Here is a 16,708-nt window from a genome sequence, read left to right on the forward strand (position 1 = left end):
GGGGTTTTCTGTCCTGTTGGAAAGTACATGTTTTTCATAGTGAGCTTCCAGAATGTCTAAGAGGCATCTCATCATTTATGAACAAAAATCATCAAGGATGGTCTAGAGGAATGTTTTTCTTTCTTTTTTTTTTTCAGGAATAGATTTTTTTATTTTAATTTTTTAACATTTTAAAAACGTATAGTACATGCTTCTTTATGTATTTAGGCTTTCTACTTCTTATGATAATTTTCTTTATTTATTTTGTAACCCAAGTATATCTTAGGTCCTGGTCTATGTAATTAAGTCTATGTAAGTCTCTAAGTTCAGATTCTGTTTCTATCATACATTCAGTTTTGGCATCTGATGTATTAATTAGCCCCTTTAAGCCTCAGTTCATTTATCTTTAAAATGAATAGAAATAATACAATTATATCATATGGATGTTTGGGGATCAAATCATATAAGGAATGTAAAGCACTTAGCAATACCTGGTATCTGGTAAGCATTGACAAACTATTACCAAGTTATTGTTACATAAATAGTTTATCCTGAGCCATCTTGATCAATGGCACCACTGCTCAAATAGGAAGGTAACCCCCAAACAAATAATCTATATCAACATCCGTTTCTCTGCCTTTGACATTAATTTAAAAAATATTTACCAAGGGCATACTATCCTCAAGGTTCTGCTCTAGGCACTGTGGATGTGGAAGTGACAAAATAGACTGAAAGGAACGAAAACCAAAACACACATACAATGCGTTTTCATTCAATTAACCTTTTAGAGAAATGTTTTTCTTTTCTTTCTTTTTTCGCCATGCCACATGGCATGCAGGATCTTAGTTCCCCGACCAGGGATTGAACCTATGCCCCCCTGCAGTGGAAGCATGGAGTCCTAACCACTGGACCGCTAGGGAAGTCCCCTAGAGGAATGTTTTTCATTAGAATTACATTAAAAAATAATAATTTTTTTTAAAAAGGGGAATTTCCTGGTGGTCCCATGGTTAGGATTCTGTGCTTTCACTGCTGGGGCCCCAGGTTCAATCCCTGGTCGTGGAACTACGATCCCACAAGCCACGTGGTGCGGCCAAAAAAATAAAAATAAAATAAAATAATAAAGAAGAATTACATAGAGCCCTTTAAAAAGCATACTGTTGCCCAGGCATCCTCCCACCCTACTGACCTTCCCTCCCAATTCTGATTCATTTGGCCTGGGCTGAGGCCTGTCTTTAGGAGCCTAAAAGTGATTCCAGTTTTTAACCGGGGTTGAAAACATAGGTGTGTTAGTTCTTTGTAAAGGCTCTGCGCCCAGGTGGGCTCTAGCCCACTATGCACCCCCTCATCTGTTTTGACTGAAGTTTGCATTTACTGAGTACTGACCATCCATGGCTGACAGGAGGGGTAGTGGCACAGTGGCTCCTACCTTCATTGGTGATTGCTGCTTTAGGACCACGGGGGAACGGCCCTGAGTATTCAGGAACCCCACCCTAGCCCCCAAGCTAGAAGGTCTCTCTCTAAAAAGGATCAGACATGGCCTTCCTCCCTGTCGCCCTCCGTCCTGGGCCTTTGTTGTTTTGGTCCCATACCTATCTCCTATGGTAGATGTCAGCCCTACCTTCTTTCATTTTAAATTCCCTGTCTCCTCTTCCTGTCTTCTTGGGCCTCTGGCTCTTTTTCTCTGTTTTGTCTGGAATTCTGAATCCCATTTCCCTGTGATTCCTTCTCACATCTTTCGAAACAAAGGAGACACCACCCCACAAAACAGCAGTAGCAGTGATCATAACATCAGGAAGGTTTGGTCTGGAAAATTCTTTGGCCTGAATGGTGGTGGAGTAACGCCACTTCTTTTCAAGTCATCCCCCAAACACCTGCTTACTTACTGTGGCTCTGCCTGCTGCATGGAATCTCTCAGCAGCTCTAATCCTCATTAGGTGGCCACAGACCTCACCCTCCTTCTCTGTCCCTGCGCTGCCTGTCGGGGCAGACCCTGGCTGCCAAGGGAACTCCTGATCGGCATGCAAATCCTTGCTCTCCTGTCTGAATATGGTCCCCCCCCACCTTCCCAGTCTCCCCCAGGCCTGTGCCCACCAGCAGGCAGTGAGGTTGCAACACCGTGGTGCTGCCCACCGGCCTGTGGTTGTAGGCACCTGACTGCTGAGAAGCAGATCACGACTTGCTTGGTTTCACTGGAGGCTCATGAGAAGTGCTGTTTCCTCATTCTGCTGCTCTGACAGGGACTCTGGGGACTGAGAAAGGACAGGCTCCTGGCCTCGGGCTTCCTTTATCTGGAAAGGGGGATGGTAGTATCTATGTGTCTAAGAGACCATCGTGTAGAAAGGGGAGCAGATCATTCTGAGTGTCTCCAGATGGCAGAGCAAAAAGCAGTGGGTAGAGGGGTGTCAGGCAAGGAGGCTGATTTTTGTTCATCTGAAGGGGGAAGAACCTTCCTATTGTCATACTTGCCCAACAGGGGGGCAGACTACCTAGAGGAAGTGAGCTGGAGGTGGACAAGCACAGACTGGGTTAGGGGTGGGGCTAGTGGCTGCTAGCGCAATAGTAATACAGGTAACAATTAATGATACTGTCTATGAGATAGGCAGAACAGCACAGTGATTAGAGCATAGAATCTGGGGCTGGATTTAACTGGATTAAAAATGTGGATTTGCCACTTATCAGCCCTGTGACGATGGGCCTCTCTATGCCTCAGTTTTCTTTTTTTTTTGCGGTACACGGGCCTCTCGCTGTTGTGGCCTCCCCGTTGTGGAGCACAGGCTCCGGACGCGCAGGCTTAGTGGCCGTGGCTCACGGGCCTAGCCGCTCTGCGGCATGTGGGATCTTCCCGGACCGGGGCACAAACCCGTGTCCCCTGCATCGGCAGGCGGACTCTCAACCACTGCACCACCAGGGAAGCCCCCTCAGTTTTCTTTTTTTTTTAATTTTCTGTAAACATGTTATGAATACTTTTTTTTTGAATTGTATTTATCTTTTTATACAGCAGGTTCTTATTAGTTATCTGTTTTATACATATTAATGTATATATGTGTCAATCCCAATCTCCCAATTCATCCTACTATGCCTCAGCTTTCTTATCTGTGGAATGGGGATAATGATAATGTCTACCTCATAGGGTTGTAATGAGGATGAAATAAGTTAATCCTACATATAAGGTGCTTAGTTAAGTATGAAACACAGAGCCAGGGTCACAGCACTCATTATCAGGCACCGTAGCACTTTACCTATTTCAATCCCTCTCCTCCATACAACAACCTTAAGGGTAGGCCCTGCCACGAGGCCCATTAAACAGGTAAAGAAACTGAGGCCCAGAGAGGTAAGTAACACAGTAAGTGTCAGGGCTGGGCTTAAGCCCAGGCAGTCTGGCTCCTTTCTGCTCTGAGTCTCCAGATTAGGCTGCACACAGGCTGTTCCCACAGGTGTTTGGGGCAGCAACTGGGCAGGGCAGCTAGGACTCAGAAGGGTGCTCTCCTGCCAGGGATCCTCAACACAGCTGTGGCTGGGGAGGTCCTGTCTGGTCCTGTCCAGAGCAGAACAATGAGAACCAGTGTTTCTCTGCACCTTGTTTTGGGGCTAGGGAGGGCCGCGTGCTCAGGTCCCAGCAGCATCCCTGGCTCCTGGGCCTGGCTCTGAATGGCACAGATCGTTTTGCTGTGTCACGGCCAGCTCCGGGCGTGCCAGCTGGGCTCCCTCTGAGGAGAGGCTGGCTGCCCGGATGTGGACCTGCCTCTTATCTGTCCTGCTCAGGGCTTCCTCCTTGCCCTTGGTCAGCCAGGATTCGGGACCTGGATCTGGCTCAGATATGTCATCGAGTCCCAGTCCCTGGCGGCCTCTCCCCTGCAGTGTTGGGCTCAAAATGCTGTTGCAGCCACAGAGCCCACACCTCCCACCACACCTCCCAAGGGAGGCGGGAGAGCGGATCCACTGGGACTGGCCTGTGGCTGAATGTGGCCGGAGCAGTAGAATGAGCTGACTGGTTTTAAGCTACTTGGAGCCCTCTCCTGGAGTGTAGGGGCCCATCACTGGGGAAGGAGTGAGTTCCCCAAAGCACGTTCCTGGTCCTTTTGGCTGGAGAAGATCATGGCTGCCAGGGAGGTGACCAGTGACAGAGGTCCCATGGGGAAAGGCTGAATTTCAGCCCTGTCATCTTCCCTTGGGGAAGACATTTTCCCTTTCTGAGCTGGGAAATGGAGAGAATACTTCCTGGCCACCTTCCCACAGGGATTGGAGAGCTCCCTGATAGGGTGATGAAAATGAAAGCCCTTTAAAAAGTACAGCATTGGGAATTCCCTGGTGGTCCAGTGGTTAGAACTCTGTGCTTACACTGCTGGGGCCCGTGTTCGATCCCTGGCCGGGGAACTGAGATCCTGAAAGCCGTGTGGAATGGCCAAAAAAAAAAAAAAAAAAATATATATATATATATATATATATATATATAAATAAAATAAAATAAAATAAAAAATAAGGCATAAAGTTTTGTAAGAGATGATCATATTCTGCTCATTTCTGTCTGGGGGCCTTCTCGTCAACCCCAATCTAAATCCTTATGTTTCCCCGCCTCCAGGCAGCCTTCCCTGCCGGCCCCTGCCCCTTGGTGGTCTCCTCCTGTTTCCTACCCTGGGGGTGGGGGTGGGGTCTGGATGACCCCTGTTCCCCCGCTGTGTGCTCGCTGTTTGATCACACAAGTGCGTGGTCTTGCCTGCCAGTGAGAATGTGAGCTTGTGAGGGGTTGGGCCGTGCCTTCCTCTCCTTTTGTGTCTCTCTCACCCTTTAAGAGCTGCCCCACTTGTGGGTACGTAAGAATGACTGACAAGTGTCTGGGCGCTTTTCTCCTGCAGGTTTGAGAAGATGGTCAGTGGCATGTACATGGGCGAGCTGGTCCGATTGATCCTGGTCAAGATGGCCAAGGAGGGCCTTTTATTTGAAGGGCGGATCACCCCGGAGCTGCTCACCAGAGGGAAGTTTAACACCAGTGACGTGTCAGCCATTGAAAAGTAGGTGCCTCCCCTCAAGGCTTTCTGGGGGTGTGGGGCAGAGAAGAACGACAGGCCCCTTGTTACCACTTAAGTCCTGGTTTGCTGGGCTTCTCAAGAGTGTCAGGGCTTTCTGGGCCAGTCTCCCCTCTCTCTTAGCTCACGCATCCTGGGCTGCTCTCCCTGCGGGCACCTGGTGGCATTAAAGAGCCGTTTAGATAGCAGCAAATCCTTTGTGGATGGTTTAGTTATGAAAGTAGCCTCTTCTTCACTCTGCACACCCCCCCCCCACACACACACACCCCTCTACCTGATTAGAATCCTATTGGTGAACAGGAGCTGACTGAGCCCAGGTTCGGTTAATTCCCCCTTGGGATATCGGGACCCTCACACACACACACACACACACACACACACACACACACACACACACACACGCTACCTGATTAGAATCCTGTTGGTGAACAGGAGCTGACTGAGCCCAGGTTCGGTTAATTCCCCCTTGGGATATCGGGACCTTCACACACACACACACACACACACACACACACACACACACACACACACACACACACACACTCTCTACCTGATTAGAATCCTGTTGGTGAACAGGAGCTGACTGAGCCCAGGTTCGGTTAATTCCCCCTTGGGATATCGGGACCTTCTCCAGACACTGTTCCAGGGAAACATAGTGACCTCAAGATCATTAGGTGTTCCCTGAAAAAAGGGTTCTGTAACCAATAGGATTGGAAAATACTTAGAGAAGTACAGTATTCATTAGCATATTAAAGAAAACCCAGTTCACCTTGGTTAACTGGTCATTTCCCAAATTTCCCTTGTGCCTGAAACACCCTCTGCCTCCTCCCTCCCCACTCTGTCTCGGCCCCCACATTCTCTCACTTGTTCACCGCCACAGGTGTTCCCTGGCACAAATTTGAGAAACATTGGTTAACAGATGAGATAGGACAGATAGACATAGAAGGATAGTCCAGCCAGCCCCCTGGCTGCTACCTTTTGGCCTCAACATAAGAAACCCAGACTTCTCTGTCTCAACTGTTATTTGCAGGCCTTGGGTGAACTTGATGCCAGGCAGTTTGGTGTAGTCAGGCGGCTCCACATCTGAAGGGCTCCTGTCCTGTGGCCAGTTCCGTGCGCCACTAGATTCTATTCCTGGTTCAGGAGACTCCACGTAGCCGTGTAAGGCCACCTGTTTTTTTTTCTTTTTTTTGCGGTACGCGGGCCTCTCACTGTTGTGGCCTCTCCCGTTGCGGAGCACAGGCTCTGGACGCACAGGCTCAGCGGCCATGGCTCACGGGCCCAGCCGCTCCGCGGCATGTGGGATCTTCCCGGACTGGGGCACGAACCCGTGTTCCCTGCATCGGCAGGCGGATTCTCAACCACTGCACCACCAGGGAAGCCCATGGCCACCTGTTTAAGGATAGGGCTAGCTTGGTGCCAGAAATGCCCTTTCATTTCCACACGAGGTGGTCATCCCACTGCCCCTGCTGTGGTCCTAGAAATTCAGAGCCAGTGGCATCATAGCTCTGGCTATAATGTAAGTGGAGAGGGGTTTATCTGAACTTACTCTTATTTCCCATCCGAGTCCTGGCATTTGTCCTAGGATCTCTCCTTTAGGAGCAATTGGTACAGAGCTACAGTCAATAGGGAGGCACACTACTGAGTTTCCAGTCATCTCTGTTCTCAAGTCACCTGGTCAACTGTTGGGAGGGGAGGGAGAAAGAGGCTCATGGTTTGTCTTCAGAATCATTGACAAAGTCAGGAAATGCCTGCCTTCCTCTGGGCCTGTTTCTGGTGTTGGCTCTTAGGTTACCAAGAAACAAAACCCACTTGAACTAGCTCAAGAAGGCATCTATATTGTAGTAAAGTCTATCTCAAAAAAAAACATCTTACCAGTGCAGATGTTGGAAGCATTCTCTTTAAAATCATGTGCAAGACAGTATCGCCTGTTTCTATTCCGCATTGTCCTGGAGCCTTAGCCAAATTTTTTTTAGGAAAGAAAAAGAAATTAAAGGCATAAGAATCAAAAACAGAGGAAGTAAAACTGTCATTATTTGCAGATCGTATTTGTTTGTATGGAACACCAAAAATATCTAGACAAGTGATTAGAATAACAGGAGAGGTTAGGAAGATATCTGGAGATAAGATACAAAAATTATATTTCTATATATTGACAGTAATTAAAATATGTATATATTTTAAAATCTTTTATTTTAGAATATTTTTAGACTTACAGAAAAATTACAAAGATAGTACATATCCCTCACCCAGTTTTCCCCACTGTTAACATTTTACCTTAATATGGTATATTTAAAATATGTGTGTGTGTGTGTGTGTGTGTGTGTGTGTATAAAGAATATATATATCTTCTTTTCTTTTTTAAAGACCACATCTACAATAGTAATAAAACTATACACTGGAGTGAATCCAGCAAAAGATATACAAAGAATGTATGTATGCAGCGAATTAAAATTTGACTGGAAGACATCAAGGAAGAATGTGTAAGAATGCAGGGGCAACTCACAGACCCAAAGAGCAGGAGATTTCCCCCAGGCCTCCTGGGCACTGAGCCCTGGGGTGGAAGCATCTATTTCTCCACCTGTTCAGGGCCCAGGTGGTCTGGCTTGTTCACTTCTCTCCGTTTGTCTGACATGGCATAACCCAGCCTAGTACAGTTTTTCCTCTCGCTGCCTCCTGACTTCTTATGGAGGAGACCCTTTCTCAGGCTCTTCTCAGGCATTTGACTGCCTTCATCCCATGTCGTACACACATGGTGAACGGTGAGTTCACCTCTCCAGGACCTTCAAACCTCAGTGCTTTGCACTGCCTGCTGTGGTCCTTAACTCACAAGTATTGGCCTCTGACCTCACAGGAATAAGGAAGGCCTCCACAACGCCAGAGAAATCCTGACCCGCCTGGGAGTGGAGCCATCTGATGACGACTGTATTTCGGTCCAGCACGTGTGCACCATTGTCTCGTTCCGCTCTGCCAACCTAGTGGCTGCGACGCTGGGCGCCATCCTGAATCGTCTTCGAGATAACAAGAGCACACCCAGGCTGCGGACCACGGTTGGTGTCGACGGGTCTCTTTACAAGACGCACCCACAGTGAGTCTGCCCTTTGCTATAATTGGCACTCAATACCCACCTGGGCTAAGGACTTTCTCCAGAGGGCAGACTTTTGCACCCAGTGAAGGTTTCTGGCAGACAAGATAATACGTAGTTCTGGGCAGAAAGGTCAGAGTTGCCCACCTGGGGAAGTATCCAGCCCTCAGCCCTGGTGTTGCTTCTGCACTGCACTGTCATCTCTCCTCATTTCGTAAGTCTTGGTAGAGATTTCTATAGCTGCCAGGAGCACTGGGTGGAATATGTCTGTATCTTGAATTCTCTTGCTTGTCTGCATTTCATCAGGGACCTTCATCCTCACTGTAGCTCGGGTCATAGGTGTAGTGCCCACATTCCTATTTTAGAAGCTCCGATGAGTTTCTAAAGCCCCTCAAACCCTCAGATAGTACTTTTTAAAAATGGGTAACTTGTTGATGCTTTGCATCTGAGAGACAGAGAGGGATTAAGTTGTTAAGTGGTCCCCATTGATGCTGCCTTCTTGTCTATTGGACGCCTTAGCGTCAAAAGCCTTCTGTGGCCACTGAGGACATGGCCTGAATCTATTAAAAAGGCTAAAGGTGAATTCTAAGTCTTCATGTTCCGAATTTTAACAAGAACTGCCTGCGACGTGATTTTTTTGTACAGGATCTCAGGTATTTCTCCCATTGTATATATAATGTGCCTGTGAAGTGGCCTTGCAGATACTGTGCCTTCGTACCCAGTTCTAGTAACAGTTAAATAAGGATTGACTTAAACTGAAATAGTTCAGTGTTGCTGAGGGGATAGGGTTTGAGCTAGTTAGCTGCTATTATCTGCCAGGTTCATAATTTTATTTCTTTATATTCTTAGAGTTTTTGTCAAATTCTTGATAATGCAATTAGCCATCTTTTTTTTTTTTTTTTTAAATTTCTTGGCTAATTTTTGGACAAGACAGCTTAGGGATTTACATCACATTAAAATAATTTTCTACTTGCGGTAAAATACGCATAATATAAAATTTATCATCTTAGACATCTTTTGAGTGTACAGTTCAGTAAATTTAAGTACCTTCACACTGTTGTGCAGGCATCACCACCAGTCATCTCTAGTATTTGCCTTATGTATTGAGGTGCTCCTGTGTTGGGTGCATAAATATTTACAATTGTTATGTCTTCTTCGTGGATCGATCCCTTGATCCTTAACACCAGTCATTTCTAGAACTCTGTCATCTGCAACATCACATTTTAAAAAATAACTTTGATTAAATACTGATTATTTCAGGAATAAAATATTTTTGGTATAGAAACTTTAGATAGTTCAGAAAATTACAAAGAGAATAGAAGTCATTGTTAACCCCATCCCCTGGAGTTGACCGCTGTTAACATTTTGAGGTTCCGGTTTCCCAGTTTCCCATGGCAGGCAGCCTTCCATACTTATAACAGACCTCAGACCTGGAGAAAGTTCTGTGTCTCACTGAGTCCTGTCCTAAAGTCCTCTTCTAACCACTAAAAAATATCCCTAGTCTTGGGGGCTGAGGGAAAGGGCCAAGTGAAAATGGAAAACAAGAGAGATTCTTGCTTGATTGAGCCCTTGCTCAGCGCCAGTTATTCATCGAAGATGTGATGAACTCACTGAGTTCCCACCACATCACTGTCAGCCAGATGCTGTCATCCACATTGACTCCAAGGTTAAGTAACGGAACAAGGTCCCCTGGTACGGAAGTGGGGACACTCACCCTATCTCCTGGTCTGACTTTTAAACGCTGGGCTCTTTTGGGTTGTTTCTTGACCACTGTGCTGTATTATCTTCTTGTCATGGTAGACAACATTTTTGTGGACCCTGAATTTTCTGTATTTGATATTCTTTTTTTTTGTTTGTTTTGGCCTCGTGGCGTGTGGGATCTTAGTTCCCTCACCACGGATCAAACCTGTGGTCCCCTGCAGTGGGAGTGCAGAGTCCTAACCACTGGACCACCAGGGAAGTCCCTCGATACTCATGTAACAATGAGAGCCCTCTCTTTTTATGTGTCACTGTGGGTGATTTCAGTTTCCCCTTTTTACCTGTCTGCATTTGGTAACTTTTCTACAGTGGATGTGTTGTGTGACTGGAGTAATGCGGAAAGCAAGTGTAGAAAATGGAATTAAGGTGTACAAGAAGAAAGAAAGGGGTCCTGGAGGTCCCTACAGTCCGGCTCAGTCGGCTATTGTGGCCTCCACACCCCAGGTATTCCCGGCGTTTCCACAAGACCCTGAGGCGCTTGGTGCCCGACTGCGATGTGCGTTTCCTCCTCTCGGAGAGTGGCAGCGGCAAGGGGGCTGCCATGGTGACTGCGGTGGCCTACCGCCTGGCTGAGCAGCACCGGCAGATAGAGGAGACCCTGGCCCACTTCAGTCTCACCAAGGATACGCTGCTGGAGGTGAAAAGGAGGATGCGGGCCGAGATGGAATTGGGGCTGGGCAAGCAGACGCATGACAAGGCCGTCGTCAAGATGCTGCCCTCCTTTGTCCGGAGCACTCCCGATGGGACAGGTGAGGACCTCTGTTGGGGGCTGACACGCCCCTCCCGCATCTCATACCAGTGGCTGAGTCACGGTGGGGCTGCAGGGTGGTTGGCTTCTCCAGTGGATGCTCTACACTGGGGTGGCATGATTTTGGCAAGAGCTACAAACTCACTCAAACCTCTGTCTTCCATTTTTACCACCGACTTGCCGTGTGTGTGACTCAAGGCAGTCTATTTCCCCTGGTCCAGCCTCCCAGGCAGGCGCTGTCTCTAAAACCACAGCCCTGTTCAGAATTAGAAAGTGTTCTTAAGAGAACAGAGCTGGGCAGATCCCGAAGCACTGAGATTGCTATAGGGCCTCTGATAAACACAGGAAAGTAGAAGAAGGATAAACACTCACTGCCCCTTCCTAGGTCCTGGTGGAGAGGCACACAGAGGCCTGGGCATTGTTATACCCGGGTAGGTTGGAGCTCAGCGTCCAACCCCGTACTGCTGACCTTGCTGGTCCTGTTGGAGCTGAGCACTGGGGGGATGCTGATGACTGTTTGTGATATGAGTATGTCCTCTGTGTAAGCTACTTACTCTGGCATTATAAACCACCGTGAAACTTAGTGGCTTTAAACAGCAACCACTTATTGTGGCTCAGGGGACCCTGGGTCAGCAACTTATTGTTGCTCCTCTGGGCCAGGCTTGGCTGAACTTTCATTCATGCATCTGCAGCCCCTGGGAGGCTCTCCCTTACATGTCCAGCATTTGTCTGTCAGCTGGGGTGTAGGAGTGCCTGGCCACGTGTCTCATCCTCCAGCGGGCCGCCGGGCTTGTTCACATGGTAACAGCAGGGTCCACGAGGGAGAGGGAGACCTCAAAGCCTCTTGGAGGCCTAGGCTGGGGCTGGCTCAGCTCCGCTTCTGCCACACTCTGTTGGCCAAAGCAAGTTATAAGGCCAGGCCAGATCCAAGGGGAGGCGGAAATAGATTCCATCTTTTTTTTTTTTTTTTTTTTTTTTTTTTGCGGTACACGGGCCTCTCACTGTTGTGGCCTCTCCCGTTGCGGAGCACAGGCTCCGGACGCGCAGGCTCAGCGGCCGCGGCTCACGGGCCCAGCCACTCCACGGCATGTGGGATCTTCCCGGACCGGGGCACGAACCCGTGTCCCCTGCATCGGCAGGTGGACTCTCAACCACTGTGCCACCAGGGAAGCCCAGATTCCATCTTTTGACGGGAAGAACTGCAAAGTCACTTTGCAAAGAAGCCTGCATACAGGGAGGAATGATTGTGGCCATTTTTGTAACACTCTACACATTGACATATATTATTAATTTTTATATGAGATTCCCTAAGATCAGGTCATTGTTGCCAAGCTTTTTAGTAGCCTGGTAAAATCTATTTGTTTACTGTGACAGGTGCTTCATCTATGGGGCCTTTTGTCCTTCTAGCGTGGCTCAGAGGCTGCGGTGGTCATGAGTTGGTGCCCACCCTCTCTGAGCCTGGGCTGTGTGCTGAGGGAAGACTTAACAGCTTCTCCCCTATATTTAATATGCGGCCTCCTCCCTTGAAAGTCTGACGTCTTGGGGCTACTGGCTGCCAGGAGGCAATACTAACTCTTCTTGACCTTCTTTATGTTCTTGACCACAACAGAGCACGGTGACTTCCTGGCCCTGGATCTTGGAGGAACGAATTTCCGCGTCTTGCTGGTGAAAATTCGTAGTGGGAAAAAGAGAACAGTGGAAATGCACAACAAGATCTACGCCATTCCCACGGAAATCATGCAGGGCACTGGGGAAGAGGTGAGACAGGTTTGCTTTTATACCACCGTGGTATATGTGCGTCACAGACCTGGCCAGTGGCATCGGGCCCCAGAACCTGCATGTGATACATGCTGCTGTGCAGTTGTGTCTGTGTGGCCCGAAAGCATCAGGTACATTCAGCCATGCTGGGCTTAGGATGCTCAGGGGCTGGGAAGATACTAGGGAGGGGGGCTTGCTCTGCATGTGTCGGGGGCAGGTGTGTATGTGTGTGTACTTGTATGTATGCACTGAAGGTGTGAAACTAGAGGATACATGAGTAAGCCCTTCCTTTCTCCTAAAGCTGTTTGACCACATCGTTTCTTGCATCTCTGACTTCCTGGACTACATGGGCATCAAGGGCCCCAGAATGCCTCTGGGCTTCACGTTTTCGTTTCCCTGCAAGCAGACGAGCTTGGATGCGGTGAGTCTCCTTTTTCCAGGCATCAGACACCGGGCGGTGCTGACTGTCCCTTGGCCAGTGTGGGTCAGCTCTTGAAGCCTCCTCCAGCCTCTGTGTCCTCCCTCGATTCTGGGACAGTTTAGCTGTCACAGTGGGTTGACCCAGGTCTTACGCCACACCCTCCAGCACATCTTAAGACTCTACTCTTCTTTTATCTTATCATTTAAAGAATTCACCTCTTCTGGGAAGCCTTCTGGTCCTCCAGGCAAAAAGAATCTCACCCTCGTGAGTGTTCCCTGTTTCCTCTCATGTTGCCTGGTTATAGCACTTCTTACACAGTTTTTAGTGATCTTTGGTGTCTCTCTTTTCTGCGACGTTGTATGCTCCTTGAGCCGAGGACCTGTGTTCCCCACAGGCCCTAGCACAGTGTGCTATCAGAGAAGATGCTTAATAACTGTTTATTCAATAAATGGAATGAACCAGGGCTCAAGGTCAGGGCTTGAGCACCTGCTGAGGACCACGAGCTGGCCACACAGTTCCTGCCCTCAGGAAGCCGCCAGTCTAGTGGAGCATCTCAGCCTACTCCAACAACACCGGCACCATGCTTAGGGGTGTTGGCAGGCCCGGGGGGACGTTCTGTGTGGAAGGGAGCGGTTGTGCAGAATCATGCAGGCGAGACCCATTCTCTGTGTTTTCACAGGTAGAGGTATGGCCAGGGAGCAGGCCCCGATGTTGGCATCACATCACACGGGACCTTAGGCCAGGGTTTGAGGCACATGATTGGCAGCACTTGGCAAGCTGGGCAGGGCCACCTGCCTCTAGAAGCCAGTTAATCCAGACACGGTGCTGACTCGGGTCTTTTTCCCTCTTAATAACTCCTTCAGATCTCAACGGGTGGATCCATGTAAACTTGGTTTTGCAGTTTTGAAAAGGTCTGGTGGTTTTTACAAGCCGTTCACTTATGCCGTCATCATAGTGAGGACACACCCAGCAAGTGTATACACTACACTCCAATCAAACCTAAAGTTTACTTTAGGCAGTAACAGTGTTCCTAAAAATTTGCATTTCTCCACTTATGTTTTTGGCAGACTGTTCTTCAGAGGAGCTAGTTGGTTATACCACGGGCAGCACCATTAACTTTCTATGCCTCAGTTTCTCCATCTGTGAAGTGGGGATTACAGACCAGACCACTGTGAGGACAGTGAGAGGGGGCAGGCCTGCGGAGGACTCTTTGTATTTTATTGGTTTATGCTTAAGATGTTCCAGCATCGTCTCACTATAAATTCTTAGCAGGTGTTTACTCCGGAAGGAGGGGGTGGAATTTTGTATTCTGCCTAGAAGGATTAATGACACAGGACTCTCCCACTACCCTTCCTATTGCAGGGAATCTTGATCACCTGGACGAAAGGTTTTAAGGCAACTGATTGCGTGGGGCAGGATGTAGCGACCTTACTGAGGGATGCGGTAAAAAGGAGAGAGGTAACTATTAAAAGGATGTTTTTAAAAATCTTTCGTGGGCTTCCCTGGTGGCGCAGTGGTTGAGAGTCTGCCTGCCGATGCAGGGGACACGGGTTCGTGCCCCGGTCCGGGAGGATCCCACATGCCGCAGAGCGGCTGGGCCCGTGAGCCATGGCCGCTGAGCATGCGCGTCCAGAGCCTGTGCTCCGCAACGGAAGAGGCCACAACAGTGAGAGGCCCGCGTACCGCAAAAATAAAAATATAAAGAATTCATACGATACAGAACCCTGTGACAAGGGTATTAAGGTTTCCCCAACTGATGGCAATAAAAGAGAGCAGAACAGTTTTGTGTTATTAAAGGATAGTTTAAGGAATGTAAAATCATGGCTCTCCTCCAGCTTGAAAAAGGGAAAAGCAGCCCCTGGCAGGGGGGCACAGCCGGGCACTGCCGCAGAGCACAGCCGTCATCACAGCCCCCTTGCGACCGCGATGGAATCAAATGAGCAGGAAGCGCTGCGTCATCATGGCAGAACTTGGCACGTGCTCAGAGATGGCCCTGCTTCCTGACAGCATCCAGTCCTGAGCAAAACCCCACTTCTTAGAACCCTCCCTAAAACCACCAGCACAGGCTCAGATCCTATAACTGTGCTTTCTAGTACTTTCTGGCACGCACCATGGGATGTGTTTGCCTGTGTTGCAACCAACCAGTCAGGAAGTGCAGGTTTTTCCACTGTGGGTATGTTTCTGGTGGTCTTTGGCTGGAGGACATTGACTGACAAAATATAAAATGAAAAATTCCCAAGTTTTTATTTAACTCATTAATTAATGAGGGAATCAGAAGTTAAAAAAAAAAAAAAGGTCCGTTCAAGTGTCTCCAGTTCAGAAGAGCAGATTAATTAATATACACAAGCAGTCAGGGAGGCTGAAATGTATGGGTTGGAAGAGGGATCGATTGTTCCTGGAAGAGGGTGCTAGACGACAGCTAATATTTCTTTGAAAAGAAACCTGATGCCCTCTTTTTGCCCATTTCACAACTCTTAATCTCATTGTTCTTCCAAGGTACTTTCCATGCATATACCAACGTACACACATTTAAAAAATGGGAGTCATACCGTGTATACCATATTACAGCTGGCTGTTTTCACTTGCTATGAAATAGGAGTCTTTCGTGTCACTACCTAGAGGCCAGCCCCATTCACTTTCTTGGCTGTGCAGAATTCCAGAGTTTGCCCGAACCAGGCCTTACATGCCCCTTTTGATCTAGATTTGGGTTGTTTCTCCTTCTGGCTCGCATAAGTCACGCAGATACCCTTGGATGTGCCTTTGTGCACCTGTATGCTTGTCTCCGAAGAACAGATTCTGAGACATAGATTTGGTACTTCCATTTTGCCCTCTGAAAGGCTATAATACTTTAACCTGCCAAGAGAAAGAGTTACTTGGCCATTGTCCCTTGTCTCTTCTCCATTCCGCAGTGCCCACTGGGCTGCCTCTCTAGGACTCATGGCCATCTGTGAAATGGGTAGAATACTTCCTTTCTTCAGAGCTCAAGCGTCAGATACATCAGTAATAGTAGATGTTTAGTGAAGAAGCATTTCATTACCTTTCACAGGCTGGTAAGGAAACTATTTCAGATGACGCACCAGCAGCTTTCTGACTGCAGTGCAGCAGAGTGACCCTGCAGAACTCAAGCCGGGCAGCGCTGTCCCTCCCCTAAAGCTAAACCTGTGTCTCTTTCTTTCCAAAGGAATTTGACTTGGACGTGGTGGCTGTGGTCAATGACACGGTGGGCACCATGATGACCTGTGCTTATGAGGAGCCCACCTGCGAGGTTGGACTCATCGTAGGTGGGTGTCCTGGAAGGTCTTTTTCTGGGGCAGGGTAGGCTGGGTTTTCCTGTTCTGTGGGGCCCTGAGCCAACAGTTCAGCCCTCGGTGTGAGACAGTATATCTGTCAGCACTGTCCCCTTAACCCACCTCCAGAGTTTCATCATGGCCTGAGGCTGCAGGGCTGTCCAGGGGTTTCCCCTCCCAACACCCAGCCCACGAGGCTTCCAGTTGACTGTAAGCAGATTGTCAGCAGGAACGGAGCTCTCCAGGAGTGCTGCCCCCAGGTGGCTCACACGGCCCCGGCCCCCCGGCGGCAGGGTGGGAGTGCTTGGAGCTGGCCTCGTCAGCAGGGCTTGTAGGGAGGGACCCGGGCAGGTGTTGCGGGGCCGGGGCCTGTGGCTGGGAAGAAAGCAAGCCTCCTCTTCTCCTGACTGTGGAGAAGGGCCCGAGGGCAGTCTGGGCGCCATTTGGCCTTTAGCACCAATGATCCCAGCTGCTGAAGTGGGAGGCATATTACTGAGCCAAAACCTGGGTCTGCTCACCTGTGCACAGTAAAGCCAATCTACTGACACTGGGTTGTGGTGAAGGAAGAGTGCAGCATTTTTTATGTTTTGTTATGTTTTTGGTTTTTTGCTGGGGGGAGCGGGGATAGACAAAGGGGCACAGGACTGA

General features: G+C 48.7%; 1 protein-coding gene across 6 annotated transcripts in view; it reads left to right on the top strand.

Annotated features, from left to right (window-relative positions):
• HK1 (hexokinase 1) overlaps positions 1–16,708 on the top strand; it is an 83,664-nt gene that overhangs the window by 54,730 nt on the left and 12,226 nt on the right. For 5 of the 6 annotated variants that reach the window (XM_049697277.1, XM_004280793.3, XM_033407586.2 and 2 more), the window contains 7 exons: positions 4,833–4,988; positions 7,858–8,091; positions 10,291–10,595; positions 12,204–12,352; positions 12,654–12,773; positions 14,136–14,231; positions 15,955–16,054. In XM_049697277.1, coding sequence (XP_049553234.1) covers positions 4,833–4,988; positions 7,858–8,091; positions 10,291–10,595; positions 12,204–12,352; positions 12,654–12,773; positions 14,136–14,231; positions 15,955–16,054 — 1,160 coding nt within the window. The remainder of the gene's footprint in view (positions 1–4,832; positions 4,989–7,857; positions 8,092–10,290; positions 10,596–12,203; positions 12,353–12,653; positions 12,774–14,135; positions 14,232–15,954; positions 16,055–16,708) is intronic. The other variant, XM_049697276.1, reaches the window with a different exon arrangement.

This window comes from Orcinus orca, chromosome 14, assembly GCF_937001465.1.
Source record: "Orcinus orca chromosome 14, mOrcOrc1.1, whole genome shotgun sequence".
NCBI classification, from domain to species: domain Eukaryota; kingdom Metazoa; phylum Chordata; class Mammalia; order Artiodactyla; family Delphinidae; genus Orcinus; species Orcinus orca.